The 17,597-nt window shown below is 40.9% G+C and overlaps 1 protein-coding gene across 1 annotated transcript in view; it reads left to right on the top strand.

Annotated features, from left to right (window-relative positions):
* LOC137375565 (receptor expression-enhancing protein 2-like) overlaps positions 1-13,919 on the top strand; it is a 176,160-nt gene extending 162,241 nt beyond the window's left edge. Inside the window, exons 7-8 of the mRNA XM_068042915.1 lie at positions 2,611-2,777; positions 10,151-13,919. Of these exons, the coding sequence (XP_067899016.1) occupies positions 2,611-2,777; positions 10,151-10,225 (242 nt within the window). The 3' untranslated portion in view covers positions 10,226-13,919. The remainder of the gene's footprint in view (positions 1-2,610; positions 2,778-10,150) is intronic.
* Positions 13,920-17,597: the final 3,678 nt, after the last annotated feature.

Here is a 17,597-nt window from a genome sequence, read left to right as displayed (position 1 = left end):
TCTTATTACTGTTTGATTAACTACTCTGTGATTGTGTATAGAAATCGCACCTCATCATACATGGCCCTGTGTTTGACTGACCAGGCTCGCAAAAGTGCAGATACTAGCTTCGATTTTCCACTTGATTTCACCTGGGCATAATTTAAATAGGGTGCGACAGGATGTTGCATGGGAGCTGCTTCACTAGCTCCCTGCTCACCTCAACCACCCTTGGTATATTTGAACAGACGTATGATAATTAGGGCAGAAGATGATATTACATCATTGGAAGTATTTCCTGTCCTTTGTATTTTAGCAATGCCTCTACATCCCTGGCACTCAGCTTAGCAATGGGTTGCAGGGAGATTTAATGTTATATCCCCTAAAGGAGTTGAATCGATCACAAGGAGATTTATTTAACTTCCCTCCCCAGCCCAAACATGAAATATTTTCCTGAAAATAAATTTGGTCCCTACTCTGAAGCTGCTGCCTATCTCCTAAACTGTCACAGATATTCTCCGTCCACTTACATCCAAGTAAACCCCATCCCCCTGGCCCCAGCCCACTGCAGGAAATCGGTGAGGTTCAGGGCTGCATGATTGTGGCAGTTGGCAGTCCCAATCCACCACATCTCCACCAGTGTAACAGCCAAGTGGAAGACCCAGGCTCCTATCTCTGTGTTAGTGACTTCATGATGTGCAGCCTTGGTTCATGCCAGACTAACGCCATGAGGACATGTTATGACTCTGTGACTGATGGACTCTATAACTGAATAAGTTCCTTGTTATGCATTCCTGTGTGCCTAGTATTTAGGATTTCTCCTAGTGTGGTTGACAAGAGGTTTGATATATAAGGTGCATCGTTATATGATTGGCTCCAGGTGTGGTATATCGGGTCCATCCTTGAATGATCTACTAAGCTTTTATGTGTGAGGCTCGTGCGGTGAACACAATCACACAACTGGGTGGAGGTCATCAGGAACTCAATAATAGATGTCTATGAGGCCTGTACAAAGCTCAAGTGCAAACCTAAAAAAAAACCTAAAACTACTCTCCAGGATCAAGGCCGAATGCATCAAGCACTGATGATGACCCAGTGTCAAATTTTATGACCCATACTGGCAATGTACAAGTCTCCACCAATGACAGGGTGGCATGGGGGTGGAGGGGGGGGGGGTGCGCAGTGGGGAGGGAGGGGGTGCCTAGCAAAATCAGGGCATATGTGAGGTTACTCCTAAATTGGTATGTTATAAAAAAGCTGATGAGATGCAGTGTCAACGGTTTCTGTATGAGTGAATTATAAAAATTACAAATAAAAACAAGAAATGCTGGAAATACTCAGTAGGTCTGGCAGCATCTGTGGAGAGAGAAGCAGAGTTAACGAAACATTAACTCTGCTTCTCTCTCCACAGATGCTGCCAGACCTGCTGAGTATTTCCAGCATTTCTTGTTTTTATTTCAGATTTCCAGCATCCGCAGTATTTTGCTTTTATATAAAAATTACAAAACTGTTTTCAAAAAGAATGGCTTTAACAGTGTTGCTACAGAGAGCAACCGGAGCACTTAATTCCCTCATGTGTTAAAATGTTGAGTAGGAGTATTTTCTACACTATCTCCAAGGTTTTCACTCTTGTTTTTCTGCTCTTTCTTGCCTCAAATTGGGAAATGTGTGTAAGTTCCACCTTCTCTATTGAGCCTGCATTTATTATATTCACTGCACTACTGATTATTCAATTCACAACTTGTACAGCCAAACCTGATTATTACAAATTCAAGGGAACTAGCAAAGCATGCTTTTAGCATGGGTCACCTGATAAAATGACAGACTTCCCCTATTGACTGCAATGAAACTTCTGATGGTAATCATTTCTAATAATGAGATGTGTAGCAATAAGAACTTTGTCATAACTGAATGCATTGAGATATTTATTACTTGTGCTGACATGTAAATGCAATGCTCATGGCAATTTATAAAATGCAGACATTTGTGATGACAAGAGTTTTCTATAATGGAGGTTTGTAATGTTGAAGTTTATTATAATGAGTTGTCCATATTAACAGTTACAATGCAGAAGTCATTGTAAGAAAGCCTTTGATTTATACTGCACCCTATTATATCTCCGGAACATATCAAAGTGTTTCACATACAGTGAATTACTTAGAAGTGCAGTGACTGCTATGACTTCATTGCACAGACTAAAGAAAGTGCTTTTTTAAAATGTTATAGCAGTAGTACAGAAATACTTGGTTCTGGTACCATCAATGCTATTTTATTTTTAAATTATGACTGGATCAATTGGATAATGGTCAATAAAGCAGTGAGCCTGACATTGTCAGGGCATGAATCGGCAAAGCTATATTTTTACGTGCATATAACAACTTGCGTTTTTATATCACTTGTGACGTACCAAAATGTTCCAAGGCACTACACATGATGAAAATATAAAAAAATATTTGAGATCATTTTAGATTATTTTCTGAGGAATTGTTAACTTGTCTGTGTTAATTTGAAAATTATGTTTTCAATATTTCGGCGCAATTTGGATAAGAAATATCTTTATAAATCAGTGCTCTCTTACTAAATGTTGCTTTTGGTTTTAGCCCTTTCCTCTTTTGCCTTGCTGTTTCTCAGACACACACTGGCTTCCTTCAGAAGAGGTAGGGAGCACGCAGGCTCAGAAATCAGATGGGGAGCAGCCAGATGTGAAACCTGAACAGTCGGATGAAGATTTTGTGGAGAAAGTGCCAAAACGCACCCAGAGCCTTAAAGCCCCTAAACAAAAGCTGCAGCGTTCGGAGGTATCTTTTCACGACTATTAGCCTCAGTCAACTTTAGATATCTCATTGCTCTCAGTCTATACCCAATGCTGTTGACGCCCTCATTGATCACTGTCTCCAATTCCATTGATCCCATCCCATTGCTTTATAGATGACTGCTTTATAGATGAGTTGTGGAGGCTAGATCACTGAAACAATTTAAAGAGGAGGGAGATAGACTTTGAAATATTGGGGAGTTGAGGGCTATGAAGAGCTGGCACGAAAGAGGAGTTGAGGTCTGGGGCAGATCAGCTATGATCTTATTGAATGGCAGGGCAGGCTTGAGGGGCCGAATGGCCTACTGAGGGGCCGAATGGCCTACTCCTGCTCCTATTTCTTATGTTCTGATATTAACCAACAACCACTGTACCTAGACCCCATCAGTTAATGTCCTCCAGCCCCATCAACCTTGATTCCTGTTGATCAGAGGTCCTCCATCTCCAATAGTGACATCCAGCCTGCTGATTCAGCGAGCCGCTTACCTTCCGGGAGCAGTCCAGGCGCGCTGGAGTTTTGAAAAAAAAAGTCAACAGTGACATCACAGGAAAGCTGCAAGGTGATTGGTTGGTGAGTAACAGCTGTTAGGGAATAACTCTAACTAGCTCAGTAAGTAACTAAAGTAAAGAGAAAGGTCTACAGTTCTTTTTTAATATAGTAGGTAGTGTTTTTTGGGGGGGAATCAAGGTACCTAGTGTAAATCTAATTTTTGGGTAATTTAAGGGAGTAAAAACAGAGTGAAAAAACAAAGAGTGACAGCACAGGAAAACCATAAGTTCATTGGTTGGTAAGTAACTGCTAATTTGAATTACCTATTCTAAGTTGATTTCAAATTAAAGGTGAATAGGAGAAATATTTTACAGATTAAAAACTAAAGACCAGTCGGAAATTTAAAAAACAAATTAAAATATAATTATATAAAATAGACATGCAGGGCCAGGCGATGTGTTGTACCTGCATGATGTGGGAGCTGCTGGACCCCATTGTGGTTCCTTGTGACCATATCTGTAGCAAGTGTTGGCTGCTCGAGGAACTCCGGCTCAGAGTTGATGAGCTGGAGTCTGAGCTTCGCACACTGCGACACATCAGGGAGAGGGAGAGATACCTGGACGCTGTATTTCAGGAGGCAGTCACACCCCTTAGATTAACTACCATGAATTCGGCCAGTGGTCAGGGACAGGAGGGTGTGTGAAGCAGGCAGAGGGATCCAGGAGGTAGTGTTGCAAGAGCTTCTGCCATTGCTATTGTCCTTGTCCAACAGGTTTGAGATTCTTGCTCCCTGTGTGGACGAGAGCAGAGACTGTAGGGAGGATGAACAAACTGACCACAGCACCGTGGTACAGGGAGCCATTCAAGTGGGGGGAGAAAAGAGAAATGTAGTTGTAATTGGAGATAGTATAGTTAGGGGCATAGACACTGTTCTCTGTGGCCAGGATCGAGAGTCCCGAAGGCTCTGTTGCCTACCTGGTGCCAGGGTTCGGGATATCTCATCTGGGCTGCAGAGGGACGGAGTGGTGGGGGGGGGAAGATCCAGTTGTCTTGGTCCACGTTGGTACCAACGATATAGGTAGAATGAGGTTAGAGGTTCTGCTGAGGGAATATAGGGTCGTAGAGTCGTACAGCATAGAAACAGGACCTTCGGCCCACCGCATCCATGCCGACCATAATGCTAATCCCACCTGTCTGCATTAATTCCATATCCCTTGAAATATGAGCAGCTAGGGGCTAAATTAAAAAGCAGAACCAAAAAGATAATAATCTCTGGATTACTACCTGAGCCATGAGCAAATTGGCAAAGGGTCAATAAGATTAAAGAGGTAAATGCGTGGCTCAAAGATTGGTGTGGGAGAAATGAGTTCGAATTCGTGGGACATTGGCACCAGTACTGGGGAAGGAGGGAGCTGTTCCGATGGGACGGGCTCCACCTGAATCATGCTGGGACCAGAGTCCTGGCGAATCGTATAACTAGGGCTGTACATAGGGCTTTAAACTAAATAGTTGGGGGGAGAGTTCAGTTGCATGGAAAAACAAGATGTTAAAGGAGAAGGTAGGAGTGCAGGTTAGTAGTGAGGCTGATTGTTACCAAACTGCAAGAAGTATACTGGTTAAACCAGAAGAGAGAAATAATAAACAAGCAAATAAAGCATCAGTGCTGAGGGACAGGTTAGGGGGTATAGCCCAAATAAGAGTTCTATTTACAAATGCACGGAGTGTAAGGAATAAACTAGATGAACTGCAGGCGCAAATTCAAATGGAAAATTATGATGCGATGGCCATTGCGGAGACGTGGCTGCAGGATGGTCGGGACTGGTAACTAAATATACCTGGATATAAAGTTTACAGGAGGGACAGGGAAAATGGCAGAGGGGGTGGAGTTGCCTTACTGATTAGAAATAATATCATCTCATTGGTGAGGGAGGATATAATGAGGGGAAAGCATCCAGTGGAGATCTTATGGGTGGAATTGAGGAACAGAAAAGGATCTAAAACTATAATAGGTGTTGTGTATAGACCCCCTGGTAGCAGTTGTGAGGTGTTAGATTGTATAAATGCACAAATTAGACAAGTGTGTAATAAAGGCAGAGTAGTATTAATGGGGGATTTTAACTTACACGTAGATTGGGAGAGGCAGACTAGCACCTGTCAGAAAGATAGTGAATTTCTGGAATGTGTCCAGGATAGTTTCCTACAGCAATATGTCCTAGATGTAACAGGGGGACAGGCAATATTAGATTTAGTTATGAGTAATGAGCCAAATTTAATTAGTAGCCTTTATCAAATAGTGATCACAACATGATCGAATTCAAGGTAGTGTTTGAAAGTGAAAAGCACGAATCAGCTATGAGAATTTTAGACTTGGGTAAGGCTGACTTTACCGGGATAAGACAGAGATTGTCCACGGTAAACTGGGTAGATCTGTTAAGGGGTCAAACGACTGAAGAACAGTGGAGAATATTGAAAGAAACATTTAACGAAATACAGAGCAAGTAAATACCCCTGAGAGGAAAAAGCTCCACTTCACAGAAAAAACAGCCATGGACAACTAAAGAGATTAGGGATAGCATAAAATAAAAAGAAATGGCTTACAAAAATGCAAAACGCAGCACAGATCCGGCCGAATGGGATCGATACGAAGACCAGCAAAGGGTTACAAAGCATCTTATAAGAGCTACTAAAAGAGATTATGAAAGGAAACTTGCAAGGGACATCAAAATCAATAAGAAGAAATTTTATAGTTACATAAAGGGAAAGTGGGTGGTCAAGAGCAATGTAGGTCCACTAAAAGCTGAAACTGGAGATATTGTCATTGATAATGGGGAAATGGCAGACATGTTGAACAATTACTTTGCCTCAGTATTTACAGTTGAAAAGGAGGATAACTTGCCAAAAGTCCCGAAAAAATTAATAGCCGATAGGGGACAGGGACATTTACAATTAACAATTAACATAAGTAAATCATCAGGAACAAGGAAATTAATGGAACTAAAGAGTGAGAGATCCCCAGGACCTGATGGTTTCCATCCAGGGGTGTTAAAGGAAGTAGGGGAGCACATTGTAGATGCCCTAACTATAGTCTTTCAGAGTTCCCTAGATTCAGGAGTGGTCCCTCTGGATTGGAAAGTTGCACATGTCACTCCACTTTTTAAGAAGGGTGAAAGGGGGAACCAAGGAAATTACAGACCAGTTAGCCTGACATCTGTGGTGGGCAAGTTGCTGGAGTCGATAATCAAGGATAGGGTGACTGAACACCTAGAAAAATTTCAGTTAATCAGGGACAGCCAGCATGGATTCATGACGGGAAGGTCATGCCTGATAAATCTCATTGAATTTTTTGAAGAGGTGACTAAGGTAGTGGACAGGGGAGTGTCTATGGATGTTATTTATATGGACTTCCAGAAGGCATTTCATAAAGTCCCACATAAGAGACTGTTAACTAAGGTAGAAGCCCATGGAGTTGAGGGAAAATTATTGACATGGTTAGAAAGTTGGTTGAGTGGTAGGCGACAGAGAGTGGGGATAATGAGTAAATACTCCGATTGGCAGGATGTAACTAGTGGTGTCCCGCAGGGATCTGTGTTGGGGCCTCAATTATTCACATTATTCATTAACGACTTGGATGATGGCATAGTAAGTCATATATCCAAATTTGCTGATGATACAAAGTTAGGCGGCATTGTAGACAGTCTAGATGATAGCATAAAATTGCAAAGAGATATTGACAGACTACGTGAGTGGGCAAAATTGTGGCAGATGGATTTCAATGCGGGCAAGTGTGAGGTTATCCATTTTGGACCAGAAAAGGATAGAGCAAGGTACTTTCTAAATGGGAAGAGGTTAAGTACAGTGGATATCCAAAGAGACTTGTGGGTTCAGGTGCATAGATCTTTAAAATGCCACAAGCAAGTGCAGAAAATAATCAAAAAGGCTAATGGAATGCTAGCCTTTATATCCAGAGGATTGGAGTATAAAGACACAGAGGTTATGCTGCAGCTGTACAGAACCCTGGTTAGACCCCACTTGGAGTACTGTGAGCAGTTCTGGGCACCACACTTTAGGAAGGATATATTGGCCTTGGAGGGAATGCAATGTAGGTTTACAAGAATGATACCTGGACTACAGGGGTTAAGTTACAAGGAGAGATCACACAAATTAGGCCTGTTTTCGCTAGAATTTAGAAGGTTAAGGGGTGATCTGATTGAAGTCTCGAAGATATTAACAGGAAAAGACAGGCTAGATAAAGATAAACTATTTCCACTGGTTGGAGATTCTAAAACCACAGGGTATAGTCTAAAAATTAGGACCAGACCGTTCAGGAGAGATGTTAGGAAGCGCTTCTTCACGCAAAGGGTGGTAGAGGTTTGGAACACTCTCCCACAAACAGCATTTGAAGCTAGAACAGTTGTTAATTTTAAATCTGAGATAGATAGATTTTTGTTAAGCAAAGATATTAAGGGATATGGGCCAAAGGCAGGTATATGGAGTTAGGCCGCGGATCAGCCATGATCTCATTAAATGGCGGGACAGGCTCGAGGGGCTGAATGGCCTACTCCTGTTCCTATCTTCCTATGTCAATGTTTTTTTAAACAATGCAGAGGCCATAAGAAACAGACAGCGTGGATTTAGAAGCAACATTTTATGGCATATCAAACTACTGAAATTCATTGAAGAGGCAACTAAGTCATTGGTCAATCAGATTCAAAGGTAGGAATTGGATAGTTGCACCCATTAAACAGGTGTACAACAGAGGAAACTAGGACCAATGTCGGGGACTGACATCTCATGCACATAGTATGCTTTAAAGATGTCTGACTAAATACTGGATCTGATTATTTCAGGCATCCCTGATGGCTGCCAGAAACATATGTTAGGCCCCTTACATATGTAACTTAAGGGTCTAATTTGTGTTTTAGGGCCACTCTACCAAATTGGACATCGCAAACAGAACAGGAGGTAGACCAGCCACACCAAAACGCTGGTTTAATTTTTTAAAAAATTAAAAATACATTCCTGTGGAGCCAAGACGAACAACCGTGTTCGCTGATTCTACAGTATCACAATTGGCCACTCTCCCCATTGCTGCTCTATCCCCACGCACCACCTGTGCTCCAGTCCCCGGAATTATTCATCTTTTTTAAATGGGTGAGCTGGCAGTGGATATGCTGTCAGCACCTAAATAATAGTAGCTTGCCTAAATAATATTATTGAGGCCCAAAGCCCAAATTCAGGCCAGCTTCAGGCCTCCCAGTTGGGGTGACCATTTGAGAACCGGCTTAAAGCCATTTCCACTCTATAAACTATTTTGATTTGAATAGACTTTTGATGAAGTTCCACATATCCAACTTACAAAGAAGATTTAAGACTCATTTAATTAACGACAAATTGGTTTGAAAACTGGCTAACAAGAGAAAGCAGAAAGTGTTGATAAATGTTCATTGAAATATCTAAATTGATGAGAAAGCAGTGAATATTATAATTCTGTATGGATCTGTTCTCTATCCTCTGCTGTTTACACTATTCATCAGTAATTTGGAAGAAGGTTCGTTTTGATGATAAGAAGTGATATGATCAAATGACATGGATAGGGGAAACTGGCAGTATTCAAAGGGATCTGTACCAACCAAAACCATTCAATTGACTGTTCACTGAAAGCTTACAGTCGAAGGGAAGCTGTTGTTAGCAAGGTTAATGGGGGTACATTTTGATAGTTTAGTGCTCCTTGTATAGAGCTTTGTGCAGGAGTGCATTTTGGGAATTTAGGTATGGAAGTCAGCATGACAAAGTTGCAGCTGGCACAATTTTAAAATATATGGACAGAATTTTTGCAGGCTGTGAACTAGGCAAGGTAACTTCCATGTGCCTTCCAAATTGGCACTCTCACCACAAAAAGCTCTTTGTCAGGAGCACTTTATACTTACAGTGTAATGGGATGCAACTCAAGGGTATTTGGTTATTTGTAGAAACAATTTATTCTAACAGTGTGAATCATTTGTGAGGCCACTTTTGGAATATTGGCACTGTTTTGGGGACCTTGAACCAGGAAATTGATGTGTTAAACAGATTTCAGAGTGAAAAGGATGATTCTAGGAATGGGATATGATCTAATGGAGAGACAATCATAGAGCTGAAGGTAGAGAGAAAAAGAGAATTGAGAGGTAATGTAATGGAGATTTGTAACATGCTCAGCGAAGCCAGTTAGTTAATTTGGTTTCTGAGTGCAGAACCAGAAGATATGACAATGAAATTTACAAATATGAAGTTGAGAGTTGAATGAGTTTTTTTTTGTCCAGAAAAGGAGATATGCAAAATAGTTAGGCTGCCGAAGCAGTTAATGCTGCTGATGTACACCTCTAAAGAGAGTACTTGGAAATCTGGTTAGGCATAGGATTGATAATCTATACATAAATGTAAGGGTAGATGTTTACTCACTCCAGATTAACTATGAGTGATAACCAGGTGTTAACCAGAAACTATTTAATTACTGAACAAAATTGCAATGTTTTCAGTTTTTTAGGCTGGATTTTTGTTTTAATAAAAGAAAACATATACAGGTGCTTCCTGCTTACTAGGAATGCACAGGAACATTTTTCAAAAATCATGAGCTAGGAGACCTGATATTGCTGAATCGCATTTGGAAATGGATACACTGGTTAATTTTATCCCTCCTGAACATAGTCGTGCTGAGGCCAATAGTGGACGGTACAGCTGGGAGATCTCTGTCTGATGGGGATTAGATGGTGCAGTATGAAGCTCCTTTCTACTGATGGGGATAAGGTAATGTAGTAAGTAGGTTCATTATGCATGTAGATAACTCCTGAAAAACTCATCTAATTAATTGTCTTTTATTATCTGCTTTTCAGCCACAATCAAAGAGTGTTAAGTTGCGCACTAAGAAGAAGGCCACAGGCGCCGCTAGCAGTACTGAGTCTGCATGAACTGGACCACGTGGGGACAAAGCTGCGCAGAGTGCAACAAGTCTTTCCATCTGCCTTCAGTACATCTCTGATTTGAGTCTCGCTTGAAGCAGGGAAACTGCTAAAGCACAGAGGAGCCACATCATGTAAATAGGAGCAGTGGGCCGTGTCTTTAGTAGGTCTAGGGGAATGCAGGCGTCAGCACAGCACAGCATTATTTAGGGCAGTCAATGAGAGACCAGACCAAATAGTCTTGCTCAGTGTTATATAAACATTTTACCAATAGAAACAAGTACTCAACTTGAAGTTTCACCAAAATATCTCCAGGAAAACATTAATCTGCCTTTAAGTTTGCACTAATCATTATTTTTCTTTGGGTTAATTCTTTCTTTTTCCTTTGTGCACTCAATCCCTTCATATGTGAAGAGAGAACACAGGATCCAAATCCATGATAATTTTAGCTTCAACAAATTGATTTAAAAACCTTTCATTGCAGATAGTTCTCTAGTGTTTCACCTGGAAGTGACAGTAAAAACCCATGACTGGCAGCCATTGCAAGCCGTGAACTTAAGGTCAATTTAAATGGCTTTGGTTTTTAGTCCAGTTGAATCCTGATACAGAAAAATGGTTTGGTTAAGGTATTTTATGCTTATACTATGATTATTCAAGAAATGCTATGAGCTGAAGATAAGAACAGTAGGTTTACAAATCTTTGTACCGCAACCTAATGAATCATTCACTCAGCAATTCAACCTAAACACTCTTGCAAAAAGTACAGGAAAAATATATTTTACAAGGACTTCTGAAATGTGTTGCCATGTAGATTCACTGTATTTAGAGACTGATAATTAAAAACTATGCAACTGGAGAATATTTCATATTTGGACAGGAAGCCTGTGCTTAATGAGCATTCTATACAATGGGAAAAAATGAGAAAAGATTTCATCCATTGGAATTTGGTACAACGGGAATGAATGTGAGCAGGTATGTTGCACTGGAATTATATACATTGACAGTACACAGGAAGTGCTGTGGTGTTCTATAGAGTGGAAGTGAACTGAAAGTGTCTTGGGTTTGATGGAAATCAGTACAGTGGGAGTGATGAGAAGGGGTTTGTTCCCTTGGAATTGTATGCAATAGGAGAGCTGGGGAAAGGTTTGACTTATTATTTGTAGCAATGGTTTGTTAAATTGAAATTCCATAAAGTGAAAGAATGTCAGAGATTTGGTTCAATGATAGGAAAAGATTTGATGTATTGGGATTCTGAGCTAGGATCTGAAGTTGATTGTCCTTTTATTAATGTAAGTATTGAATCTGAGATTCTGAAATTGAATCCATTATGATCCTTTTTACCCATTTCCAGATGACAGCTATTGGATTCAGGTTCAAGTTGCTGTAATGATGGCCTGTTCTTGAATTTCTGCAGGTCTTTGGCATGCATTGTGAATATATGATATAGTAGCTCCTAATTGTTCTATGGACAGCTAGGGTCAGAACATCAGTGCCACACCACTTTCCAAAATCACCCTTTAGTTTCTAGGAGATGGCTGGCAGTGAGGTATAAACAGCAATTCAATCAAGCAGGATCTGATGGTTCCATAAACCTTCAGAACAAAGCAAAGCAGATTTATGAATGTTCCCAGAACCTCAAGATGAAATTAATTGACTGCCAGATGGTTGCTATTCTTAATAATGTGTTTATACTATTTACATTTATCTTGAAGTTTTTGCTGATTACCAGTAGATACACTGATGGGGCTGAGGTGATATGACATAAATGAAAGAGTAATAAATATGGTAGTGATGTAGGAATTGAAGTTGTGTGGCATCATGTAACGTAAGTACAGTAATGAATTACCAGGATATGTGCTATATCTAAATATACTAAACAGTATGCACTGTATAACTGTAAATACACTATTATAAACTATAGACTCTATAAATACACAGGCCAGCTTAGTATGCATTTTATTTTAGTGTTATCAAAGTCCTCCTTCTGCAAGCACTGACAACACATTATGTTGGACCATATACTCTGAGTTAGGCCCTGTAGCTAACATAATTGATGGCAGTATCATCAATTTCATGATTTCTTGTCATTAGTACTCGGTTTGGTTCATTTTATTACAGTTTGTGCATAGGGAAGTCAGTGCAGCAAAAGAGTTGGTTTATGAGGAGGCTGTTACTGACCCATATGTACAAGCCTGAAAGCTTAGCTTGCTGCCTGAGTCCCAAAGATTGGCGTGAGAAGCTGTTTTTATGTTGTTTCAGCAGAGCAGATCAACACAGCTTCCACCTACCTTTCTGCTCGATTTAAATTCCCGCTATGTACTGTTTGCATTAGATGTCAGCGAGAAGTACTGCTGGCAAATCCAGCAGTAGTTCACAAGACCCACAATGTACTGGTTTTCCACTGTTACTGGAACACGACGAGTTGACCCTTTTATATCTCAATTGTAGATGACATTGCGAGAATCATGAATGTACTTCTATAACGTAAAAGCACCTTGAAACTTTACATGATGTAATTTCCACTAACTAATGTGGACTATGACCAATTGGTTTCCATCTCAGGGACACATGCCGATGGTTCCTGTGGAAACTGTCTCAGCTACAAAATATTGCGGGTATGGAAGGGTACTTGGCCAAAAAACACAAAAAATCCATGTACCTACCCATGTCAGGCTCCCTTTAATCTGAGGGACCAGTTTATAGCGAATGTTGTTGATGCCCTAATGACTCACTTGCACTAAAATTGGTCTCATTTTACAGTAAAACTGTTTTTCTTCATGGCTATACTTTACATATGACTACTTTTACATGGTCATCATTGCTTAAAGGTGTTTCATGTAAAAGTATTTGACAAATATTTTTCACATCAACATTAATTGCAACTAATCTCCTTTCTTCCTCCAATGAAAAAGGTTTTGTCAGATACTTTTTTCATGAGGACAAGTTGTTTATTAACTGTAATGATATACAGGTTCCTAGGGACACATACTACCTGCAAAACTTTGCAGCGTTAGTTAATTAACAGTACTCCAGTGCTTTTCATGTCAATTATATCGCAGTTATTCATAACAACAGTTTTGAGTGGTTGATCAAAGATTAAGCATAGATTTGATCCTTTTTGATGGTATTTATTTTGTATTATTAGAGCCAGTAAAGGGCATCAGTAATCACAGTAAACAGTAAACACACGGATTAATGATCTCAGCCAGCAAAACAGTAAGAAATACAAGTATCCACGATTTAAAGCAGCAAAGGAGCAATAAAAGGAGCTTGATCCTAGCCAGTGAAGGAAAAGTCATAACACAGACATTTACTGAGAAGCAGTGGTTTTGGGTTTATGTATGTCAAGATTTGGATGCTGTGTGTCCTGTAGTGTTCAACACTGTCACCCATGAAGGATCCAATGTGTTGCAAACCTCAGTCTTGCCTTTCAGGCATTATTGGCTTATGTATTCTTTACATTCCCTACTAGTCTGTGCTGACCACTGCATTCCTCTCAAAGTAAGAAGATGGGCGATAAGTTTCCATTGACTGTAATACTGATTTTGTTTTATTTCTGAATGTTTTACAGCATGTTCAGTAGAGTGTGCTGAAAGCACCAAGTGATGTACCTCACCATTTTTGAACAGTACACATGTATGCATTATCAGACTGTGTTGCAATTGTTGTGTTTCATATCCATTGCATACATCAGAGCTGGAGGTTGGTCCTCTTTTTGAAAAATATTCAAAGTTACACTTTTTCTTTTCTATCCTCTCCTTCCCCATGCAAAGACCCCTACCTTCAACATGAACTCCTTTAGTACAAAAGCAGATCAACCTGGGGCCAGGTCCATGGTGATATTTCAATCTTACTGGTGCAATATTTATAAAACCATAGATATATAAGACAGGTGGGCAAACACACAACTCACTGAAGGAGCTACGTGGCCATCTGCTTAGTGAATCATTAATGCACCTTTTATGTAAGTGGTTTAGCAATTGTGTTGTCTTCTGTTGGGCTGATTCTGCCCTGTTTATACTGGAACACAGATTTAGCAACAGCAGGAAACGATGCGTATATGCCATCTGTACATGAGGAGTTCTCCAAAGGTGCAAATGTAATTTTAACGCTACTACACAAGCAGGAACCTCATGCACAAACAGTGAATGCATGGTCATATTTGATGATTTTGTGGATCTAGCTACAGTCCTTTCCCCATCCCAGGGAGGGGCCATAAAGGCCAGTAATACTGCAAGTGCCTTGCTGCCTTGTAGAAGTGAGACGACAGCTCATTCTGTCTCAGGCTATATTCAGAAATTGTTGATCCAACTTAGAAGATACTAGTGTGTGCTGGTTATATTTATCATTGATGTATTCTTTTAGTCAGTACATCATCTTCAGAAGAGAAAGAAAGAAAATTGGGGTGGGTGGGTGGGGGGCGGGGAAACAGAGGCAGGAATCTTTCAATACCCACAATGGTTAAGTGAGTTTGCCTGTTGAGTAGCTGAGTCATATAGACCAAGAAAGCCTGAGGTTTTATCCCTATTTTGTATTGAGTTAACTACACACAGCTGGGGAAGCAGTGAAGGCATTAGAGTTGGCCTCAGTGCACCTGGAATAGGTGTGACCCAGTGACCTCTACTGTGAAGACTACATATATCAGTAGAGGACAGTACTGGGCTCTGCTGTCCAGCATTGTCAAAATTTACACATGAATAAGGAGCACCAAGGTAAAACACCAGAGATTGTTTTCATAGTGCAGTAAAGAGGAGAAACTTAATGTGAAATAAAAACTCTAAAGTAATTTTTCGATGGTTTTGAGAATTTACTGCTATTGCCAACAGTAGCAGGATAAATTGATCTGTGAACTAAGGAGTGTCTGGACTATTCCCCGAACACTTCCTCAAGTAAGTGGAGCCCAAGGAGAAAGAAGGTAGATACCAAAATCTTTCCTTCGCAGTTTTTCATTTTTGCAACTAATTCCTTCTCCTCAATGCAAGTGGTTAATATTTGCTATCAGTCATGAAATATCATAAATTTAGATGTTAGATAATTAGGTGAATGTGAATAAGGCATCTGCTCTGCTCAAAAAATTAACCCATTGCAGACAATATTGTATGTAATGTTTTGGTCATTGGTGCTTTCATTTCTTCACATTCTCTCCTTGGAGAATAGTGTAATGGAGTGTAAGGTTTCACACACAACGTGAATGCTCCTTCCATGGTCATAACCATCTTTATACTAACCTATAGGTTGTTTAGCCCTATACAGTGGGTGGGTTTGATGGGCTTCCACAACCCATTTGATGAGGGGAGCACCCACACCTACCAGGTGTGAACCCAGAATTCAGAGCAGACGCTCCAGACTACTTACCAGGACGGTCTGGAACAGAGTTCAATACCCACTGACTCAGAGGCATGCTACCACTAAGCCAAAGGTTCTCTCCGATGTTCTGCTAGAGTGGGTCTCATCTGCACACTGTGTCTATTGTTGCTGTCCTCATATGCAGAGATGAACACAACCACATTTCCATGTGTCTTTCAGTTACACCATTGAATCAGATTTACCATTGCATAATGTCTGCAGGTGGATTTAGAATGCAGAGATCACAGGGTGGATTTTTACTTGGAGCAGGTTTCCAATGGGAATCTGCTCTAACAAGTTAATTTCCTTCCCACCTAAAGCGGCAGAATGACCTCAGCAATTTTAACCACTAGGCCTCATTTAAAAGCTACCTGTCCACCTCCTGTCCAGAATGGGCAGGCAGAGTGCAGAGAGACTACTGGCTGGAGAAGAGGGGATGGCCTCTAGCAGCTTGCCAGCTTCCAGGTAACTGGCAGGGGAGAGGCTTCAGGAAAGTCTGACGAGAGGAAACTGGGGTGGGGAGGGGTGGGGGGGGGGGGGGTGGCGGGGGGGTTGCTGAAGGATGTCCTTCCCCACAAAGGAATTTTTTTTAACTGACCTTGAGGTCCCCTTTGTCCTTTTATACCAGTTGTCAATATGCTTCAGCCTGGCTGGAAAGCAATGACTTACTCACCAGCGCCCCGGTTAAAATGCCATCAGTATCCCATTGACTTAATAGGTCCGGCAGCATCTGTGGAGAGAGAAACAAAGTTAACGTTTCTGGTCGATGAGTTTTCTGATCAAAGGTCTCAGACCTGAAACGTTAACACTGGTTTCTCTTTCCGCAGATGCTGTCAGACCTGCTGAGTAATTCCAGCATTTTCTGTTTCTATTTCAGATTTCCAGCATCTGCAGTATTTTGCTTTTGACTTAATAGGTGCCCTATTTACATAAATTCATTAGTTTCCTGCCTGCTTTATTTAGGCGGGCACCTCATCTTTCTGCAGACCCCGCAGGTTAAGAATGGAGATGTAAGAATAGGCTTGAGTTCCAAACATGTGACTAACCAGTTTGTTTTTCAACTACCCATCTGCCTGGCTGATAGGGTTAAAATTGACCCCCATTATTTTGAATGGAAGTAAATAAGATAAATCTATCCCACATCCATGCAGCAGGAAGTTGTAAACTGCTGTGAGGAAGGTGGAACCGTAATGTACCAGAATGAAAAGTCAGTAAAAGAATGAACAGACAGAGAAGTCCTCACTCCATCTCTTAATCACCAGACTTGCACAGTACAGGAAAATGCTTACCGTGACTAACTTGCCAGCTGCTCCACCTGTAGTCGCAAACAGTTCTGATATATGTCCCATCAGAGAGATTCCGATTTGTTAAGAAATTGCAGTTTTTGTAGATCAACAATTTCTTTTGAAAGCCATTGTGGATCACTGCAGTGCATTTCAGATCTGGCCAAAAGTAATTGGCTTTTCCAACCAAGTGCATTGATTTGAAAGGATTGCACTGTGAAGGAATTGGATGATAGAATAAGGTTGTGTTGATTTAAATGCACTGAGGGAACATTACAAATTTAGAAATTCTGGTTCTTTTTCCTCAGAGGAGCCGTGTGTTAAAAGACTGTTATGGATCTGTGCAGCCTCTTGCTGTATGATGTGCTAGACCAGGAGTCATGCTTTACCAGTGGTTGTTAAAGTCACCACCACACTGAACTTTAGCACCTCATGCTCCTTTCAATCTGCTGCTGGCAACATCACCTCCGTCTCATAGTCTACAACGCACAGCTGTATTTGGCAGATGACCAATGCCATATTAGGCATAGCTGATCAGTACGTTACTTTGCCAATGGATGGCAACAGTCAGAACGAGAGAACTCTAGGATTTGCAGAAGTGGCTGACTTCTCTTGTTAACAGGGCATCATTTACTGTAAACATGTACTCACCAGGTCACCAGAGGATGATCCAGGACCTTTTTGCAATAATGTCCAACTGGTGTATATGACCATCACTATTGCCCAGGTGCCTTGATAAATCTGAGGGCTCC

The sequence above is a fragment of the Heterodontus francisci genome, chromosome 12, assembly GCF_036365525.1.
Source record: "Heterodontus francisci isolate sHetFra1 chromosome 12, sHetFra1.hap1, whole genome shotgun sequence".
NCBI classification, from domain to species: Eukaryota; Metazoa; Chordata; class Chondrichthyes; order Heterodontiformes; family Heterodontidae; genus Heterodontus; species Heterodontus francisci.
This window is presented reverse-complemented; position numbering and strand designations above follow the sequence as displayed.